The following is a 21,025-nucleotide window of genomic DNA, read 5'->3' on the forward strand; positions in this document are numbered from 1 at the left end:
AATCAACTGGCTCAAGGACATTTTTATACTAAAAATTAAAGCCGCACATATATACATGCTTGCTTGTATTTGTTTTAAGCTGATACTATCTCAGTGGTATAAATATAAGGGTTTTGTTACCTGAAGACTGATAGTCTGGAATCTTTAATGTCTGGTAACAATTTTTACCGCCACGTCACAGGAATTCTAGCAAATCCTCTTGGCTAGCACTTTTATTTCATCTTTAGGCACAATTCTTTCTTCCACTCACGAGGGAGACCCCTTCCCCTCTGACTGGCTTCTGTATGACTGCCTCTGGGTGCTCAGACTATCCATTCAGCTAGTAAGCAGAACAGACTGCAGAGAACAGAGATAAACTGGAGATCACAGACAACTGGAAGAAACTTGCTTTAGCTAATGGGTACACTCATTAAAGCCCCCACTTTCACCTTCCATTTAGAAAAAAATAATTTTAATTACGTAAGTGGTCTATAAATATATTCTCCTTAAAAATTTACACATTGCTGTGAAGCAGAGTGCAAGTCTCCTCTGACTACCACACTGAGCTCTGGACTCTGCCCTCCGTCCTAAAAAACTGGGTGGTGATCTGGTGCGGATGCCACCCACCTTACTTATTTTTTATTTTTTACACTAGGCACTGAGGACACAGGGCAAACTTTTCTCTCTGACTCAGATTTCCCCCTGGTGGTGGTTATTGGGAAGGATAAAGGAAAACAAATGCCAGGAAACCCATTGTGTCGCAAGGCTTAAAAATTTTAAAAAAACCTTAAAACCCCCGGAGGGCCTTCTGCATCTCTTGGCTTAGCATCAAAACAAATAAATTACAAATTCCACCAGTGATGACAGGTACAGTTGTCCTCTTCCCCACTCCCGCGCCCGCCTCCACAGTTTCGCCTTCTTCCTGCCCCACAAGCCCTAAGGGACCGCCTCTCGTGTCTTCACTGTGTGCTCTTTCTTTAACACCCAGGCTCCACCGGTTGCCCTGAGCTCTATTAAAGCTGCTTCCTTGAAATTTCACAATAATTTTCATATTCCTATCCTAAATGTCTTTTTCTCAATCCTCATTCTCCGATTTCTCTGCGGTTTCTGCAGCTACTGATCAACACCCTCTCTGACAAATCTCTTCAATCTTAGTGTCACCTTCCTTTGACCCCTGGCCCTCTAACAACCATCATTCTACTTACTGTCTACTACAATAATTCTTAAATGTATGACTTCTTCCTAAGAGTATTCTTTGAGGCTCAATACCCTTCTCCAAACAAACTTTCCCTTCAGAAAGCCCATTCATTTCTCATTTGTGTGGTTTAAATCATTAACTTTATGTCTGGGATTCCTGGGACTCTGTTTCTAAGCCTGGCCTCTCACTGGACCTCCAATCCCACATTTACTGGGACTGTGGCTGCCAGGGCATCTCCACGGTGGAGTGCAACTTCCTTTTAAATTCAACGTGTCTAAGACACAATACATTGCCTATTGCAAAAGGCAACTCCACTCCTCAATTTTGAAGTCATTTCTCCTGTCATTCACACTAGAAATCTCAGAGTCAGAGAATCACAGAACAGTGGGCTAGAAGGGAACTCAGGGGTCAAGTTCTACCACAGTAGTCATTTAGATTCTGCTTGCATACGTCTAAAACTCACTTCCTCCCAGGGCAGGCCATTCCATCTTTGGACAGCGCTGATTGGTAGACAATTCTTGAGCCCCAAGTTTCTAACCGTTAGGCCCAGTTTTTGTCCTATGGGACAGGTTTAACCCCTCGTCCACAGATCAGCCTTTAAGCTACTTGAAGACAGTATTCAGCCTTCTCTTCTCCAGTCTGAACACCTCCTCTTTCTCTGTCACGACCTTCCTTTCCTGTTCCATCCTGACCACTTCCCTATTTGAACGACTACAATTTATTTACGTTGCTTTTGGAAAGCAGTTTCTAGAACTGAAAGCCATATTTTAGGTACAGTCTGAAAAGCTCTTGAAAAAAGCAGAATAATTAGTGTCTTTATTAGCGATCCCCTCTAGGTTACATATGACTTGCCTGAGATTCTTATGAGAAAAAAATTCTTATGAGAAAAAAATTCTCATGAGAAAAAAAACTTACTGTAATAGCTACCATGTGTGAACTAGTCATCTTTATTTACTCCTCTACCTCACTCTAAGGAAAGTTTTAAGGTGGTTTATGGAAGTAAATACCAAACAATGGGGTGGGGAGAGAGAAAGAATGAGTAAATTGGGGCAACGAGACTCTGAGGAGCTGGGCCGGCAGGGACGAGCCGCCTGGCTGCTGCTGCAGAGGCTAGCTGCTCCTCCCCTGCTTCACGGGTCATGCCAGCAGGCTTGGATCAATCATTATAATTGGAACTGAATGTAATTAATCATGTAATTTTGGGCCATTCCATTTTAATTCCACTAAAACTAAATCTTAAAACTGGGACACAGTGATGGATCACTGAACAATGGACACCAGCTATAACAAAACCTTCCAATACACTTGGCGCTCATGACAGCTGTGTCCAATGCTTGGATGCACTCAGGGACCCTCTCCACTGCTGAGGTTGCACTGAGAAATGAATGCAGTCCTATCAATGAGGATTTCTGATCATGTGGCCCCTGACAGAATATTTTGATACCCCTTCAACTGGTCGTAACACCTCAGGCATTTGTTCACTCACTCAAAGGAAGATCACAGTGCGCCCTACTGTACGCAAGGCACCAGGGAAGAGGCATCCGTCAGGAAAGAAGTGGCAACAGAAAGGTTAATTGCCTGACTGGTTTTGATCAGGGCTCCACTTTTAATGACTACACTACAAATGTCTCAGCCTGTACTCCAGGCCCTCTATGACCTGGCAGGAACCCACCACTCCAGCTCCTGAAACTGCCAGATCCTAGAGCACAGAGCACAGACTCTACACCCTAAGCCAAGGTAAACCCCTCACTGCCCACAGGACACGTGTGAGGTTTTTCCACTCTGAGCTCACAGTTTCTCCAACTCAGAGTACTCTTAGCCCAGCTTTATAGTCAAATCCTTTTCATCATTTAAAGACCATTCAAAAACAACTCGTTCCACAAAGTGTTCTGTGAGATCCCAAGATCGAAATAATATCTTCACCATTTGGACTTTACTGAACCTAATCTGTTCTTTTGTGGCATTACAGATACTTATATACATATTTTCTTCTTCCATAATAGGCAGTTAAGATTGGTCTGCAGATTCTACCATCTTTAGAGCTGAAAGTTTGGCAATTAAAGGTATGTTATTTTTTTTTCAGAATTTAGGAAAGGAAGCAGCTGTCCACAGCAATGTTTTCTCTAATAGTAAACAAACAGGAAACAATGTGAATTTCCAATTTGGGGATGATGGGAAGTAAATTACAGCACATCAAATTGATAGGATATTATGCAGAGGTTAAAATGAAAATTATGAATACTAAGTAGCCAAATGGAAGTGTGTTTATAAAACAAATAATAAATGTAAAAAGCAAAATATCAAACTGCCTCTACCATAATGCATAATAGCTATGCAAAATGTACTATTATAGACAAAGATGGTAAAAGAAAATGAAAAATGATAGGCTGACTTCCAAGGTGGAAGATTTTTCTTTCATCTTGTGGTTTCTGTTACTGTCGGTAACACTTGCGGTATAACTTCAATTAAAAACACACACACACAAAGAAATCGGTGGGCATTTCTTATTCTTATAAACTAGGTCACACAAACCTCTTTTCCTTTTGTCACAGAACAACCAGACTGCTAAATCAAGCAAATGTGGTCGACAGGATGCAGGTGGTCTTCAACCAAATATGAGATAAAGTGTGCTGTGGACGTAATGGGGAACGTGGGCTGGTTGCTATTAGATAGAAATGGATGTTAACAAGTCACTCCCACCCTGGAAGGATGTCCTTAGTGAACTGTCAGTGCTCTGTTCACAGCTCTGTGTCCTTACTATGATAATCAGCCACTTAAAAATTCAGAAGGCATGGTGATCAAATCCAAAGTTGACACGAAGCTGGCAAAGGTAATAAATTCTTTGACAGAATCAGGATAACTAGGTAAGGACCCAAATTTAGTAAGACACAGTATGGGTAAATGCAAGGTTTTACTGTTGGGTTCAACCAACCAGTGTCCAGGATTAGAAAGGTAATGCTGCACAGCAGTGTCTGTAAAACCAACTGGAAAGGAGTTTACTTTAAGTTCAACAGAGGTCTTCAGTGCTGTGGTACAAAGAAAGCCAATTTAATACCTAGTTGATGAACTCAAAATCATTCCATCCATCATCAAAGCCCATTTCAAAGTACAGTCACTTTCAAAAGATTTACCCTGTTTTGAATTTTGCTAATCCAAATTTCTCATAAAATTTCACTAAAAACCCGTATTTACTCACTAAATTCAATTGTATTTTACTAATTGTTTTACATACTTAAGCTTTGTCACCTTAACTTATTTCTCAAAGCAGGAACCATGCTTAACATAGTGCTGGCATATATAGCTCAATAAATTTTTGTTGAATTAATGAAATGCTGGTGAAACATAAAAAGAACTCCAAGTATGAAATAAGAATAGGTTTTTAACAGTAGACAGTAATACTTACTAAGAATGTTTCTGATACATTAAAACACATATGTTTTAACAATATAAGCATTTATCCCTACAAATAAAATAGAAGCACTATAATAACTGTAGATGTGAGTAAAACTAACAGTAACAGAAAAAGTTATATTTTATATGTGAAGTTATTGCCAAAGGTAAAAACAATGGAAAGCAAGAATGAAAGACGTTAACAGGTTAGAAGAAATATGAAAAGAGACAATTTACTAGTCACATGATGATCAATTAAAAACACAAACCAATTCTTATGTCCGTTCAAGCTCATAAAAGGCAGTTTTCATGGGTAAAAAATGATAATAAAACCACAGTTAGGAAAGCAGGTTTTACAAGTAAAGGAGGTCATTTTCTTGGGATTATTTCCCCAGACAAAACAATTTTAAGATGATTATTTTTTCTGCAAAATTTCCCATTTTGACCGTAAGCAATTCTATACATTTATAAAAGGATTCCTTATTTTAAAAATCTGTGTAGAAAAGTTTTAAAAAGAGACTAACTCATCTTACTAAATAAGAAAGACCTGACTTGTCCTTTTATTTGTCTGGTGCCAATTCTTGGAGAATTAAAGGAACCAGCAGCAGTCTGAAGTTTTCCTGGAAGATCTCTGAATACCCAGGGAGGAAGCAAAAAGCCTCAGGAACATAGAGGTCTCTTCATTTCTTTTTCCAGGTGAAGGTGGTGATTTAGAAAGAAAAAGGAAAACACAAGTGAAGAGCTGAGTATCCCGATAGACCCTGGATACTAAAAACTGGCATCATTACCAAAGAATCCCTCAAAACAAGAGAAAACAGCCTTAGGAGGAGATTCTCTAGTCTAAGCAAGAAGGCCTCAAACCAATTCAGGAATAAAAAAAATTCCAGATCAAATCTAAACACAGCTTCTTTGTAAGGCAGTGGGTGTGGTAGCCAGTTGATCTCTGAGAAATGTATTAAGAAGGCTGACCAGCGACACTGGTACAGACCGTGTACAGCGGACCCTTGAACAACACAGGTCTGTGTTGGGTGGGTGTGGATCCCCTTATAAGTGGATTTTTCTAAGTACATACTATAGTACTACAAAATTCGCAGCTGAATCTACCGATGTGGAGCCACGTATAGGGAGGGCCAACTGTAAAGTAATATACAGATTTTCAACTGTGTGGTCAGTCAGCACCCCTAAGCCCCATGTTGTTCAAGGGTCACCTGTACTAACCAATCCACATATACAAGGTTGAGAGTTGTACCTGGATAAGGCAAGGCAAAGACATATTCTGCTCCTAAGGGAGAAGAGGGCATATAACCCTGAAGGCTAAGATAAGCATCTATTCCTAGAAAATGCCAGAACTGACTCAGCTGGCCAGGTGAAAAGTACCAGGATGAAGATCAAAGTGCCGGATGACAAGTGATATTCAAGGGACTGCCTGGTCACATGCAGGGTCCGGTCCTAGTGGTGACTTCCTAACACAGATGGACAAATGGACACAGAGGACTGACTCAACAAAGGTGACTCAACAGTCTGCTGGGAATTTCCAATAAATGCCAACAGCTGAACCTAGCTTCATGTGTTGTGCTGAAAAGCTGTCTTCTCAGAAAGGACAAATGCCGCTCCAAATGGATTATGTAAGGAGAGATGGCCATTTGGGGAGGAAATATGTGTTCCTATTATGCTGGGAATAAGGGAGGGAAAGACAGGCACAGATAGATCTACATGGACCCTAGACTTTGGGAAGGCTCATTTCAAACACATAAAGGAAAAGAAAAACAAAAAACCAAACAGGCTTTAGGATAACAAACCCTAAGATAAAATTCCTTTGGGGAGTAACAAGAGTCTGAAAATATCAATCATGAATGATCCCAATGAGAAAAAAGGAGGAGAGATCCTCCCCACCCAAAATAAATAGCTCCAAAATAAATCTGTTGGGTCATGGAAGGCACTGTGTTGTGCCTTCTGACTCCTATTTTAAGAGGACAGGCACAGTAGACAGAAGAAGAAGAAGATAGCAAACAACTAAGGGAGGATCATAGTATGTCCTGGATGTTGAAAACTAGAGTAAGGCGAGCCTACCAAGTAACAGAGTTAAAGACAATAAAAAGGGTCACAGCTACAACTTGGAGAGGCCAGTGTAACATTAATACAGGACAGCAAGAAGGCCAGGGTTGGTTCTCAACACCGACGTTACCTCCATTCTCTTCAGTAAGGAGAATGAGGAAGAAACTACAGCAAGTAGAACAAACATGATAGAAGAATGCTGAAGTTCAAGATAGCCGAGCAGTTGATAAGCAAGTAACTGGGCTTCTTAAACGAGTTCAAGTCTCCAAGACCAGAATTCTATCTCATGGCCCTAGAGAAATTTGCCCTTTTGAGAACTTGTGGATAGCAGGGTAGCTGCCAAACTACAGGTAAAAGGCAAATGATAAATGAACTTTTTTAAGGATAAAAACACTGGTTCCCATAAACTACAGACTAGAAAGCCATATACTAATTTCCTACAGAATTTTAAGAAAACATTATAAAGATCTGTATATATTTATAGAAGCATGAGGTAAACCTTTGGAGATGACACGGACTTTCTAACACAAAATCCTATCAACCTAAGCTTATTTCTTCTTATAAGATGGTTGGTAAGTTGATAATCAGGGGAATGCTATATATACAAAGGACCTCAACTTCATCACAACATTCAATTCACTACTTATTGAGTTTCACGTCTCACCAGACAAGAAAAGGACACATGAAAAAAAATTAAAAAAAGAATCAATGTGTGAAGATTATGGTGTTGAGGGACTTCCCTGGTGGCGCAGCGGTTAAGAATCCGCCTGCCAATGCAGGGGACACGGGTTTGAGCCCTGGTCCAGGAAGATCCCACATGCCACGGAGCAACTAAATAAGCCCATGTGCCACAACTACTGAGCCCACGTGCCACAACTACTGAAGCCCACGTGCCTAGAGCCTGTGCCCCACAACTGCAATGAGAAGCCGGCACACGGCAATGAAGAGTAGCCCCTGCTCGCAGCAACTAGAGAAAGCCCGTGCACAGTAACGAAGACCCAATGCAGCCAAAAAAAAAAAAAAAAAAAAATTATGGTGTTGAGACTTCTTTTTCTTGGCATTAAAAAACCCAAAACTTCCTTCACTATTGTTGTAATGTTTATTATGTATTTTACACACACACGCACACACAAAAAAAAACCTAAGGGAAGAAATTAACTGTATAGACCCAGTTTACTCATATGTAAATATAGGAGTTCTACATAATTTCAGTCACTAAGATTTAAATCCAGCTTTTGGGGGAACAAAATAGAAAGACAAACTTATTTAAAAAAAAAAAATGAGGTTGATCCTGACTTCTCACAAGTGAATGACAAGATGCAACTGCTGAACTGCATTAAAAGAAGAATGCTGTACCGCATGTGGGAGGTAGCAGTGTGTCTGTGTCTGTACGGGTGAGATGGTATCTGGGGTGCTGTTTATGGCTGCTTTATTTAAGAGGGAGGCTGACCGAAGGAAGTATATCTAAAGGACAGCAACTGGAACAATTGAAGGATTAAAAAAAATCATATCCTGAAAACCAGCTGAAGGATGTGGAGAGTTTTCCCCTACATATAAAGCTAGAAAACGAATGCTCCCCTCAAATATATGAAGTGCTACTGCATGTAAGAGGGACGAATGGTGGTATGAATGGTGAGAAACTAGCAGGAGACAAGACTTTTTTGCTCAATATGAGAAAGACAGTTTAATCCGGGAACTGGCTGTGAGCTGCCCATCAACAGAAGTATTCAAACAGAGGTGGTATAAGCATCTGTCAGCGTAGGAGAGACTGGAGAAGACCTCTGAGGTCTTTTTTTGAAGGAATTAAGACTGCTTGATTCTAATTCTACCTCTGCCTTCTTAAATTAAGAAGGTTCTCAATGGAAATGTGAAGAACACCTGGGGATGGTCTAGATCGGTGTTCCTCGAACTAAGCTACGGATTCCGTGAGGTGTTAATAGGATGCTGTATTCAGGTAAGGTTGAGAAACACCGCATATTCCAGGCCGTATCTGCAGATCTGACTCACAGCACGTACTGGCTTTAAGCCGGCCCAGAATAACCAAACCTATGTACCTGTGTTTAACTCAACTGTTCTTGAAATGCTGCTATGGGTGCTCCGTTCCTCTCACAGGAACCTTACTGTGACGCAAGCCTAAATTTCTTTTTGGGGAAGAAAACCCCCAACAATTTAGATTTATGCTTTTAGGAATTAATTGGCAAAAGAACTTTACCAAAAAGAATGTAAAGGAACCACATACTGACTCAAAGGACCTCAGAGCTCGAGAAAACACGACAATTTGGTCCACTCGCTCATCCAGTGCTCAATTCCCCCTTCTATAACCTCCTCACTGCTGAAGCAGTTCCACAATCTCAAGAGGGTAAAGAGAACTACCGTGTGGCCAGGCATGGTTCCAGGTCCCACATTTGTGTTCTCATGCTACTCTTCACAACCTCCAATGAATTATTACCTTCTTTTTCAGAGGTGGAGAAAATAAGTCTCACTGAAGTACAATCTGTCAAAAGTCAAAACAGCTACCAAGTGCCAGGGTTCAATGTCTCCTGAGATCTTAAAGGTTCTTCTCCCAAAGAGAGAAAAATCAGCAGTAGGATCTGATATAATACTTAGCAGTGGATAAAGTCCCAAATAATTTTCTTCTTCAGAAGACACCCAGAATTCACAGAAGCCCTTTGTGTTAGGAGTACGAGAATGTCACCTTATTCTCTGATCGTTATCACAACTTTGGTTACCCAGAATGATATGGTTACTCCCTTGTGAAAAACTACTGCACGGGTTTGGATGGTAAAATATATGAGAAGTTTAAACCTCATTTACCAGACCTTCTGTTGCAGAAAAGTCTTTCTATTTTTACAAAACAAAATATCCTAAGTTGGCAAAACTTCCGCTCCCTTGCCCCCAAGATTGTAATATTTAAGGCCTCTGACTTTCTAAGATCTTAGTTCCTGAAAATCATATGATAATGTAGCTTCTGCAAAAAAAAATATTACATGAGTTTAAGCTTTCTGATCTGAGAGACTTCCACTGTTATTCATGGTATTTCTCAGTCTTTACCTTTCTTGCCTTACCGAGAACATCACTGGTGGCCATGATGTCACACGTGTACATTGCTGCCATCAGACGCTGAGGTTTCACTTGCAGTGCATAGCGACAGGCTTCCTTCATGGTGGCAATGAGCTGTCCTGAGAAGGGCCCATAGCAGTCGGTGAGTGAAGACTCTCCTTTCTGGGAAGCCCTCTTCTCAGAGGGCTCGGAGCAGCCACCTTGTAGGTCTTGGTGTTCATCTCTACCAGAACAGGTTTCACCTTCCCCCTGTCCCTCTTTTACCAGATCACTTTGTTCTTGATTCTGCTTATCACTTGCTGTTTGGTCTTCAAATTTACTTAGGTCCCATTCTTCCAGAACAAAACAGACACCCATGAGAGGCTCCTCACACATGGGGCCAGAGAGGGTTGCTAGCTGGAAGCCACTCACGATGCTATTGCCCAAATCTCGGTATCTACTGGCTTCTTTTGATGCTTTGCCGTCTGGGCCTGTCCATACTGAATTCTGAAAATCTTTACTTTTATTTACTAATATGTTGGGCCCACATTTTCTTGGGCCAAACGACCAGATTTGGTCAACAGTGTTCCTCCATTTTCTCCCTGTTAGATGCTGCTCTAGTTTTCCTTTGAATTCCCAAATTTTCTCTTGGGTCTTCTGGTGAATCATCTGAGTGTTTTTACCCTCATTCAAAGAGGATATCAACTGCTCCATAGAACGAATCACATCACTATTTTCTTCCAGAATCTGAGTGACTTCTTCTGGAAGGGGCATGGCTCGAACACTGAGTGTGGCAAGTTTATTGGGGGTTGTCATGGTGATTAGCCCACCAGAGTACACTTGGATTCCTTCAGGGATTCTGTTTTGATCTTCTTTTGTTTGGTGTATGACTGCAACTTTTTGTTGTTTGCCTATTTCTTCATTGACCATGTCAACTGTGGGGGGTTTTGTGATTGTTTCTCTGAATGGAATAATGGGTTCAGACACACTGATTTGAATCTTTGCAAACCTACAGAGTCAAGAGAAATAACACAAGGTTATAATCAAAATGGCATCAAAATGTCCATGTAGAAATGTTACATAATGAATATTCTGCAAAAACATAGAAATATAAAAATTACTTTACTAGGAAATACTGGTAATTTACATTATATCAGAATTCAAAAACCACTTTCATTTCAGATTCAAAAGACCACCTCTAATGGGAACAGACCTTCAGGGAGTTCTTTGCATATACTAGAATCTCACTGCTTTGTTCATTCTCAAAATAAATAAACCATGTATTTAGATAAGAATGTTTTACAATGGAATATTACTCAGCCATAAAAAGAAACGAAAGTGAGTTATTTGTAGTGAGGTGGATGGACCTAGAGTCTGTCATGCAGAGTGTAGTAAGTCAGAAAGAAAAAGACAAATACCGTATGCTAACACATATATATGGAATCTAAGAAAAAAATAATGTCATGAAGAACCTAGGGGTAAGACAGGAATAAAGACACAGACCTACTAGAGAACGGACTTGAGGATATGGGGAGGGGGAAGGGTAAGCTGTGACAAAGTGAGAGAGTGGCATGGACATATATACACTACCAAACGTAAAATAGATACCTAGTGGGAAGCAGCCGCATAGCACAGGGAGATCAACTCAGTGCTTTGTGACCACCTAGAGGGGTGGGATAGGGAGGGTGGGAGGGAAGGAGACGCAAGAGGGAGGAGATATGGGAACATATGTATAACTGATTCACTTTGTTATAAAGCAGAAACTAACACACCATTGTAAAGCAATTATACTCCAATAAAGATGTAAAAAAAATAATAAAATAAAATAAAATAGGCATTAAAATATTTTTTAAAAAGAATGTTTTGAGTGGAGAATAAATGTTTTAATAAGGTTTTACATGAATTCTTTAAAATATTATCTGCCACTTTAAGAATCTGGAGAAGAAAAGCTCAATGATTATAACTCTAAAGAGATAAAAAAAAAAAAAAAATCACAGAACTTCAGGATATCCAGTCAAATCCTGACAGTGGATTTGGCTTTGATGAGGTTCATGGTGAGGGTGGCAAGACCTAGGAGTTTGTCTAGAGTAGCACTCTCCAAAAGTACAACTGGGGAAACAAAGTTTTAATTTCATTTAATTTTTTTTTTTTTTTTTTTTTTTTGCGGTACGCGGGCCTCTCACTGCTGCGGCCTCTCCCGTTGCGGAGCACAGGCTCCGGACCCGCAGGCTCAGCGGCCATGGCCCACGGGCCCAGTCGCTCTGCGGCATGTGGGATCCTCCCGGACCGGGGCACGAACCCATGTCCCCTGCATCGGCAGGCGGACTCTCAACCACTGTGCCACCAGGGAAGCCTCCATTTAATTTTAATTACATTTAAATAGCCACATGTAGCTACTGAACATTTGAAATGTGGCTAATGTGACTGAGGGACTGAATTTTTAATCTTATTTAATCTTAATTTAATTTAAAATAGCCATATGTGGTCAGTGGCTACTCTACTAGACCGCATAGGTCTTGAACCTCATAGGTCTTGAACCTCAGTCTGCCACCAAGTTCAGAAAGCCCCCTTTCTCACAATGTGTCAAGCTTAGTTTCATGCTGCACTTTCTTGCAGATGAGTTACAAATTCACAGAGGGCAGATTCTGGAAACTGACATGGTCTGATTCTGATGACAATGAAACCACGCAATCTTTCTTTTTCTCTTATTTTCTGTTTACCTCATTCCCAGGAAACACTAAAGGTTTGGTCTGGTCTACTATTGGCAAGGTGGATGGACATATGTATAAATGTACACATACATAAATGCGTGTGTATGTACACATATATAAGAAATTTTTGGATCTTGGAACAATACTTTTTCCCTGGGGAATGTTATTCAATAAGGAAATTAAATACTAAAAGTAAAAGGTTTTGAAATGCTTACTTTTGATTCTAGATTTGTTTTTGCTTTCTATATTTTGTGGGTTTAAGGCAGGAATTTGGTTTATCTGATTTCATACTTTGTGATAAAATTGAAAACTCAATGAATGGACGGTTTGCTAAAAATATGTTACCAAAACTGATTTTAGAATACAGAACCTGAATAGATCATAATGTATGGAAGAAAATTAAAATTTTCTAAAAATAAAAGTCACTTCCAAGAAAGGTTTTGGTTTTGCCAGTGAGTTGGTTTACTTTCAAGGATTAGTTTATTCCAATGCTATATACATTGTTGCAGAATACACAAGATGGATGTCTACCTGACACTGTATTCATTTAAAATTACTCTGATACTTGCACCTGAAAAAGACAGCAGACATACACAAAACTGTAGCTCAATCTTACCCAAGAACTGAGATATAAAATCTAAGATAAAATGACAATGACAAAAATGGATATATATGTGTGTGTTTTATTTTTACTAATCACTTATTATGTATGAGGCACTGTGTTAAGTGGTTTACATGTGTTATTTCTTTAGTAGGTATATTATTATCCTCGTTTTGTAGAGGAGAAAATCAAATAAGAAAGATCAAATAACTTCTCCAAAGTCACAGAGCTAGTAAGCTGGGTTTCAAATCGAGGTCTGACCTCAGAATCCATGCTCTTAGCCATTATACTATAATGAAAAATCCAATTAAACAGCATATTAAAGGAATAATTCACTACAACACTAAGTAGTTTTTACTGTAGGTTCTAAAACTTGATTTGTATTAGGACATCTGTTAAAATATCACATTAAAAGTGTCTAATAAAGTAATCTAGGTAACCATCTTTAAAAATGCTAAATTGGCATTCAATAAAATTTAATACCCACTCCTGGTTTTTAAAAAAGAAAAGCACTTAGAAATCTTAGAAACAGGAAAATATTTTTTTAGTTACCTTTATTTAGAGAAAATATGTTCAACATACTTAGAACATTCAAGAAAACCAACTGCACAGCTTTGAAACTATGAGAGTTGAGTACTATGACACTGTCCTATTTTCCTCATTCCATAAGGTCAAAAGGGCTACTAAGTCATATTAGTCCTTCCAGTTTCTAAGGTTCCCAAGAATTCTCCCATAGTCCTCACTTACAAGATTAATTAAAATCATTCCACACCATGGAAGGGGAGGTGTGCGTTTGCCTGTCACACCTACAAAGTGCCTCAGGGCTAGAGTTTCTTTAAATCCTGGCAGTGCAGAGCCTGTGATTACTTCAAAAGAAGTGCAGTAGACTCCGACTACATCAGCAATTTCCTGTGGCTTCCTGCCACATCTGATCATGACTACCTTGAGAGGTGTAGGATAAGAGCTCTGACAGTTTCTCTGGCCTAGAGATCACAGGAGCCTCCTTGTCTCCCACGCATGTACATAACGCATTCCTGCACATGTGTATCAAAGTCAAAAAAGCTTATATATTAGAAGGCATAGGCTCTGTCCTATGAGAGGTTAAAAAACCCTCTAGCATTATATATATGTTCTTATTCTAAGTATATAATTGTAAAGTTTACCAGTCATATAGAACAGTACACAAAACAAAACTCTACTGGATCTATGACTTTCACAACATGAACACCATGTAAATAAACCACTACTCAAGTTAAGAAACAGAACATTCCTAGCCCTCAGAAGGCCCCCTTATGCATTCTCCCAACCCCATGAAGGTAACCGCTATCTTGATTTTCACTGTAATCCATTTTAAATTATTATTATTATTATTATTATTGCGGTACGTGGGCCTCTCACTGTTGTGGCCTCTCCCGTTGCGGAGCACAGGCTCTGGACGCGCAGGCTCAGCGGCCATGGCTCACGGCCCTAGCCGCTCCGCAGAATGTGAGATCTTCCCGGACCGGGGCACGAACCCGTGTCCCCTGCATTGGCAGGCGGACTCTCAACCACTGCGCCACCAGGGAAGCCCTTAAATTATCTTTTTTAACACCTAAACATAAAACCCCCATACTGTATATAGTTCAGTTTGGCCTGCTTTTTGGACTTTATATGAATAGAATCAAACATTTTTTTCTTCAGTTGTCTTCTTTTGCTCAATATTATGTTGTGAAATTCATCCATGTTTGCGTAGTTAGCTTGTTCACTGAGATTATTCTATAAAATCCCATGGTATGGATTTACCGTAATTTATTTGTTTATGCATTTTATTTTGAGTTTTTTCCAGTTTTGGGCTATTAAAATTTTTGTTGCTATGAATATTATTGATGCACATTTGTCCAGCTTTGTGTTAAGTATATATAGAATAGAAATGGGAATAGATTTGCCAAGCCATAGGAAATAACTATCTCCTACCTTAGTAGATAATACCCAAACTACATTCCAAAGTAGCTGTACCAACTCACGCTCCCACTAGCTGTGTAGGTAAATTCCTACATCTTTGCTCTACATCTTTGCCACCATTTGATGCTGTCACTTTAAAAAATTTCAACCGCAAATAAGTAATTCAATTAAAATCAGTTTTAGATTTAAAGGGGGAATTTTACTTGAAATATAATTCTAAGTACCATAAAGCATTATTTTTAAAGAGGAGTTAATGGCCTGAGAAACGTAAGGTTATTTAACATTGGATTTTAATTTGGTAGCAAAGAGTGTGAAAAGAGAGAAAATAAGTTAGTTCAAAAACTCCAAAATATAACATAACATTTCAATACTGTTAAGAAAAAATCCCTCTGAGAATTAAGTTACTATTTTAAAATACATTATGCCTTACGATTTATCCAATTAGGATTATTCTCTAATCAACATTATAATTATACCTTCAGAAATTCTAAGAAAATGGTGACAACATGAAAGAGATGGAAAAACCTACCTTCCAATTTTGTACTAATTATGGCTATAAAAACATTTAAAGAAACCCAAATGGATGGTGCTGCAGGAGCAGCTCTTCTTATTCTACTGTATTAGTAGTAGTAGTAGTAAAGTAGTACTGTACTACAACAACAATTATTACTACTACCACCACCACCAATTTTACCAGGTTGTTTTAAGGATTAAATGAGACACACAGAGTTCAACACAGTGACTAACATGTAGTATTTAGTATGTAATCATGTTGATTATTTAAGCTATAATTATTATTATGGTTATTAAAGTCCCAGAAAATTGAAAAATAAAAGGAAGGAAGGCCATTACAGGGTGATTCATCAAAGAAAAACAAATGGCCAATAAACATATTAAAAAATGTTTCAGGAATTGAGCTATTTGTAATGAGGTGGATAGACCTAGAGTCTGTCATACAGAGTGAAGTAAGTCAGAAAGAAAAAGACAAATACCGTATGCTAACACATATATATGGAATTTAAGAAAAAAAATGTCATGAAGAACCTAGGGGTAAGGCAGGAATAAAGACGCAGACCTCCTAGAGAACGGACTTGAGGTTATGGGGAGGGGGAAGGGTGAGCTGTGACAGGGCGAGAGAGAGTCATGGACATATACACACTAACAAACGTAGTAAGGTAGATAGCTAGTTGGAAGCAGCCGCATGGCACAGGGATATTGGCTTGGTGCTTTGTGACAGCCTGGAGGGGTGGGATAGGGAGGGTGGGAGGGAGAGAGACGCAAGAGGGTAGAGATATGGGAACATATGTATATGTATAACTGATTCACTTTGTTATAAAGCAGAAACTAACACACCATTGTAAAGCAATTATGCCCCAATAAAGATGTTAAAAAAAAAAAAAAAATGTTTCAGGGACTTCCCTGGTGGCGCAGGGGTTAAGAATCCACCTGCCAATGCAGGGGACACGGGTGTGAGCCCCGGTCCGGGAAGATCCCACATGCCGCGGAGCAACTAAGCCCGTGCGCCACAACTACTGAGCCTGTGCTCTAGAGCCCGTGAGCCACAACTAATGAGCCTGCGTGCCGCAACTACTGAAGCCCATGCACCTAGAGCCCGTGCTCCACAAGAAGAGAAGCCACCGCAATGAGAAGCCTGTGCACCACAACGAAGAGTAGCCCCTGCTCGCTGCAACTAGAGAAAGCCTGCGCGTGGCAACAAAGACCCAACGCAGCCAAAAATAAATTAATTCATTAAAAAGAAAAGTTTCAGTATCATTACTAAGCACAGAAAGTGTATATTAACAATGAACACCTTTTATTCGTCTTCCAGGTTGGTGAAAGTTTTAAAAATTATGATATACAGGGCTGGCAAAAGTTTGGGAAAAGAGACACTTTCAAATACACCTTGCTAGTTTCAGTGTAAACTGGAACAGCCTTTCTTAAGGATAATATGGATCATAAGCCTAAAAAATATGCCAGCAATGTAATATGCCAACTTTTGAATCAGCAATTATACTTCCAGAAGTTTATCTTAACCAAATAATCAGAGCTGTGTATAGATATCTGTAGGTATTTGAATACACATAGAACAGACTAGGGATTTATGGACCCAAATGTTATGGTCATAGTTATCTCTGCATGGTAACTGAATGATTCTTTTTATTCTCCTGTATTTCCCTAATTGCTACAATAAACATATATTACCTTTGGAATAAAGAGGAAAAACATAATTTACAAAAAGTTATTTGGGATGCCTATTTTATGACACTTATGTATCACCATGATAGAGAAATATAAAGATTTACCGAAGGTTTACACTGTAGAGACAACATCAATAAGGAAAGGAAGTCTATCCTAATTACAGCCTATGTTTACAAAATACGATTTTGTTTTGTTGCCCTGATATGCTGTGTGTGTATATGCTTAAAGTAAAATACATATATATGAAAATATTTTATGACTCAAACTAAAAATGCAAAATCATGCAAGTATAGCAGTGAATACTATTTGTCAGTTATTAAAAATTAAATCTATGATCCAGTAACACAATAACAGTTCCTGTTTAAGTTGAGGGCACTTAATTTTTCTCCAAAGACAAACCACAGTGTAAGTTCAATGGGTTTAGGAAACGCTAAAGCATCCCACCGATTTGGGGGCTATCATTTCTTCATCTCTGTTATCACCTAACCTTTCTTTTAAGTCATCCAGGCATCGCTGAAGGTGAACTTCCCCTGCTGTGACTAAAACGTGCTCTCCCGTTTCCTGAATTAAAATCTGGACACAGGGATCAGCTTGGTTTAACAGTTTCATTCCTCTGACGAGCTGAGGCATTTCACCTAGGTTAACAAAATGAAATACTGATTAGATACAAGATAAGGACTAATATAATCTAAAGATAACATCTGTGACAAAACTGAAGGGAAAAGTATAATGAAATAAACTCTTAAAATAATGGTTTACTGTTCTTCCAAATAATATAGCAATGTGAAGAAAACTACCCTCTAGTAATTTACCTGTACAGATAGCTCACATGAGACACGTGTCCCATATCACTGAGACTCCCAAAGCTGATCTATGCCACTTCTTCAAACACTCAGCAAATATAAACTACCATCATTACACTTGTAAATCCACCTAAATGTATTACACATGTATATATACCTAGAAATGTAACAGAACTCTTCCCAAACAGTACCTATAAAACTATAAAAGCAACAAATAAGCAAAGGAAGCATTCAATATGATACTCAATTCAAGAAACTGTACCAGAAGCTCATATTTAAAATAATTATTGGGCTTCCCTGGTGGCACAGTGGTTCAGAGTCCACCTGCCGATGCAGGGGACACGGGTTCGTGCCCCGGTCCGGGAAGATCCCACACGCCGCGGAGCGGCTAGGGCCGTGAGCCATGGCCGCTGAGCCTGCACGTCCGGAGCCTGTGCTCCACAACGGGAGAGGCCACAACAGTGAGAGGCCCGCGTACTGCAAAAAATTAAATAAATAATAATTATTTATGAAACTGCTTGACAGAACTGTGGATTTTAGAATAAAGCTGCCCTTTGGGTGAGAGGTGGGATACACTAAGCAGCCACTTTATCCCGTGAGCTATGGGTACCTTCTGCATTCCACTCTGCTGGTGCTTTCAGTATCTAATTGCTTGTTCCCTACAGTTCTTGGGGTACAGGTAGGGATTTGGATCCACATCTTGAGTTCTGCTGCTTTTTCACACCTTTCATATGCGTGGTGGCCACTATTTACTCAAGGCAGGTCACAGGAATTCTCTTGTTACTACTTCAGCAGAGACCTTGGCTTTGAAGGCATTTTTACGCAGTCTTGTTTCACTTCGACGTCTGAAGGAAGGACTCAGTTAATTCCTCAATGCTTGGTTTTCAACATGCCAACAAACCAAACCACGGGAGCTTTCTGCAGTCAGTGGTTTTTCAATATATTCTTCCCAAGTTGACTACCCATATCTATTCCATATCTATTTATTCTTTAAATAAGCTTTTCTTAATGGTGACTAACACTTTATAGTGCTAAGTGTGCCAGATAAGCACTTTACATATATGAACCCATTAACTAGGAGGCAGGAATGATTACTGTTCTCATTTTATAGATGAGCAAACAGGCATAGAGAAGCTTAAGGAACCTGTGCTCAAGGTCACAGACACACTGGTTTTGAAGCCTGCAGGCAGACAGCCATAGAGCCACACTCCATAATGGGTGTCGGCACCCTCACAGGTCGTGGTCATGAGCCACATATGGGATGCGTGAAATGCTGACGGAAGACAGGGAGTGGGATTTCACTGTTTGTGGGGGTGACGGACGTACCCTCATGTTTTCCTTTTCAGCATTTGTAGTTTTCCTTTGCCTAATTCCGTGGACAGATATTATCTAGTGTTAAGTTAACCTTCACAGAATTTGAAATATGGCTTAAAAAGATTCTTGCACGAAGACCACTAATAATACATATCACACAAGCCCAAGGGAATAATTAAAAAAAAAATGACAAAGCTTTTTGTCAGCTCTCCATCACCAATTACAAAACAATGTTACCAGTATGAGGACCTAATAAATTCTTTTTTAAATTTTTCCTTATAAATTTATTTGTTTATTTTTGGCTGCATTGGGTCTTCGCTGCTGCGTGTGGGCTTTCTCTAGTTGTGGCGAGCGGGGGCTACTCTTCGTTGCAGTGCGCAGGCTTCTCATTGCGGTGGCTTCTCTTGTGGCAGAGCATGGGCTCTAGGCACGCAGGCTTCAGTAGTTGTGGCTCGCGGGCTCTAGAGTACAGGCTCAGTAGCTGTGGCTCACGGGCTCTAGAGCGCAGGCTCAGTAGTTGTGGCGCACAGGCTTAGTTGCTCCGCGGCATGTGGGATCTTCCCAGACCAGGGCTTGAACCCGTGTCCCCTGCACTGGCAGGCGGATTCTTAACCACTGCGCCACCAGGAAGTCCACAAATTCTTAAGAAAACAAAAACAAAAAACCCACTCACATTCACATACACACTTAAATCTGTCACTTCAAGGCAAAGGTGACAGTGTAGCAATAAGCAAAGAAGAAGCTTTTTCAAAAGAAATTTGGCCTGTCTGACCAATAGAATACTGCAGAAGTGATATGTGATTCCTAAGGCTAGCTAACAAAAGGTACTGCAGCTTCTGTTTTAGTGTCTTGGACTACTGGCTAAAGCCAGTAACCATACGGTGCTCTAGGAAAATCAAGCAGCCACGAGGAGAGGTCCCTGTGGAGGAACTGAGGTCCCCAGCAAGCACCAGCTTATGAGCACCAGTGAGTGAACCACCGTGGAAGTCCAGTTAAACCTTCAGACGGCTGCAGCCTGCTGTGATATATGACTACAACTGCGTGAGACGTCCCCAAACTGAACCCTTCCAAAATTCCTGACCAAAGGAACTGTGAAAAATAAGAAGCGATTACTGTTCTTTCAAGTCTCCAAATTTTGGAGTAATATGTTAGGCAGTATTACATAACTAATGCAACTATAAACCACAATCATAAATAAATAATACATATTCACCTATTTATAGATACAGTGCCTATCTCCAACAAATACAAATAAGAATATTTTAAGACAGTTATTTCATTTTCATCTCAATTTTTACAGTAACTTCTACGCTTGTGTGTATTTCATATTGTACAGAAAACATCAGCACAGAAGTTCATGTATCTATATAACCATATGCAGAGAGGGCTCTTTTCTTTTAACTGATATGGATAAAGGATGGAAAAATTCTGGAAACCAGTAACTCTGCTCTCAGGTAAACAGAATTTCTTGGGTTCCTAAAAATAAAGATCCAGAGGCAGGAGTCTGAATCCTGACTCAACCACTTACTAACTGCTAACTGTAAGGCCATGGGCAAGTTAACTAGCTTCTCTAAGCTTCAGTTTACCTCATGTGAAGATGAGGATACAAAATAGCACACGGCTGTTGAGAAGATTACATGAGATAATGTCAAATCCTCAGAATGTAGCACACAGTCAGGATCAATGATGATGCTGAAAATAATAATGGCTTTGGGCACGTGGAGTTCTCTGTGTTTGGGTGTTGGATTTTGAGTAGACCCTGTGGGCATGGAGCAGAGTGGCGGCCACCATGACA

General features: G+C 39.8%; 1 protein-coding gene across 2 annotated transcripts in view; it reads right to left on the reverse strand.

Moving 5' to 3' along the window:
• The window catches only part of EFL1 (elongation factor like GTPase 1), a 136,859-nt gene that overhangs the window by 16,432 nt on the left and 99,402 nt on the right, over positions 1 to 21,025 (reverse strand). Inside the window, exons 17-18 of one of the 2 annotated variants that reach the window (XM_060005337.1) lie at positions 17,601 to 17,748; positions 9,688 to 10,670 (exon numbers count right to left, since the gene is read on the reverse strand). In XM_060005337.1, coding sequence (XP_059861320.1) covers positions 9,688 to 10,670; positions 17,601 to 17,748 — 1,131 coding nt within the window. Of the gene's footprint in view, positions 1 to 9,673; positions 10,671 to 17,600; positions 17,749 to 21,025 lie in introns of both variants that reach the window. The other variant, XM_060005338.1, reaches the window with a different exon arrangement.

The sequence above is a fragment of the Delphinus delphis genome, chromosome 2 (assembly GCF_949987515.2).
Source record: "Delphinus delphis chromosome 2, mDelDel1.2, whole genome shotgun sequence".
Lineage (NCBI taxonomy): Eukaryota > Metazoa > Chordata > Mammalia > Artiodactyla > Delphinidae > Delphinus > Delphinus delphis.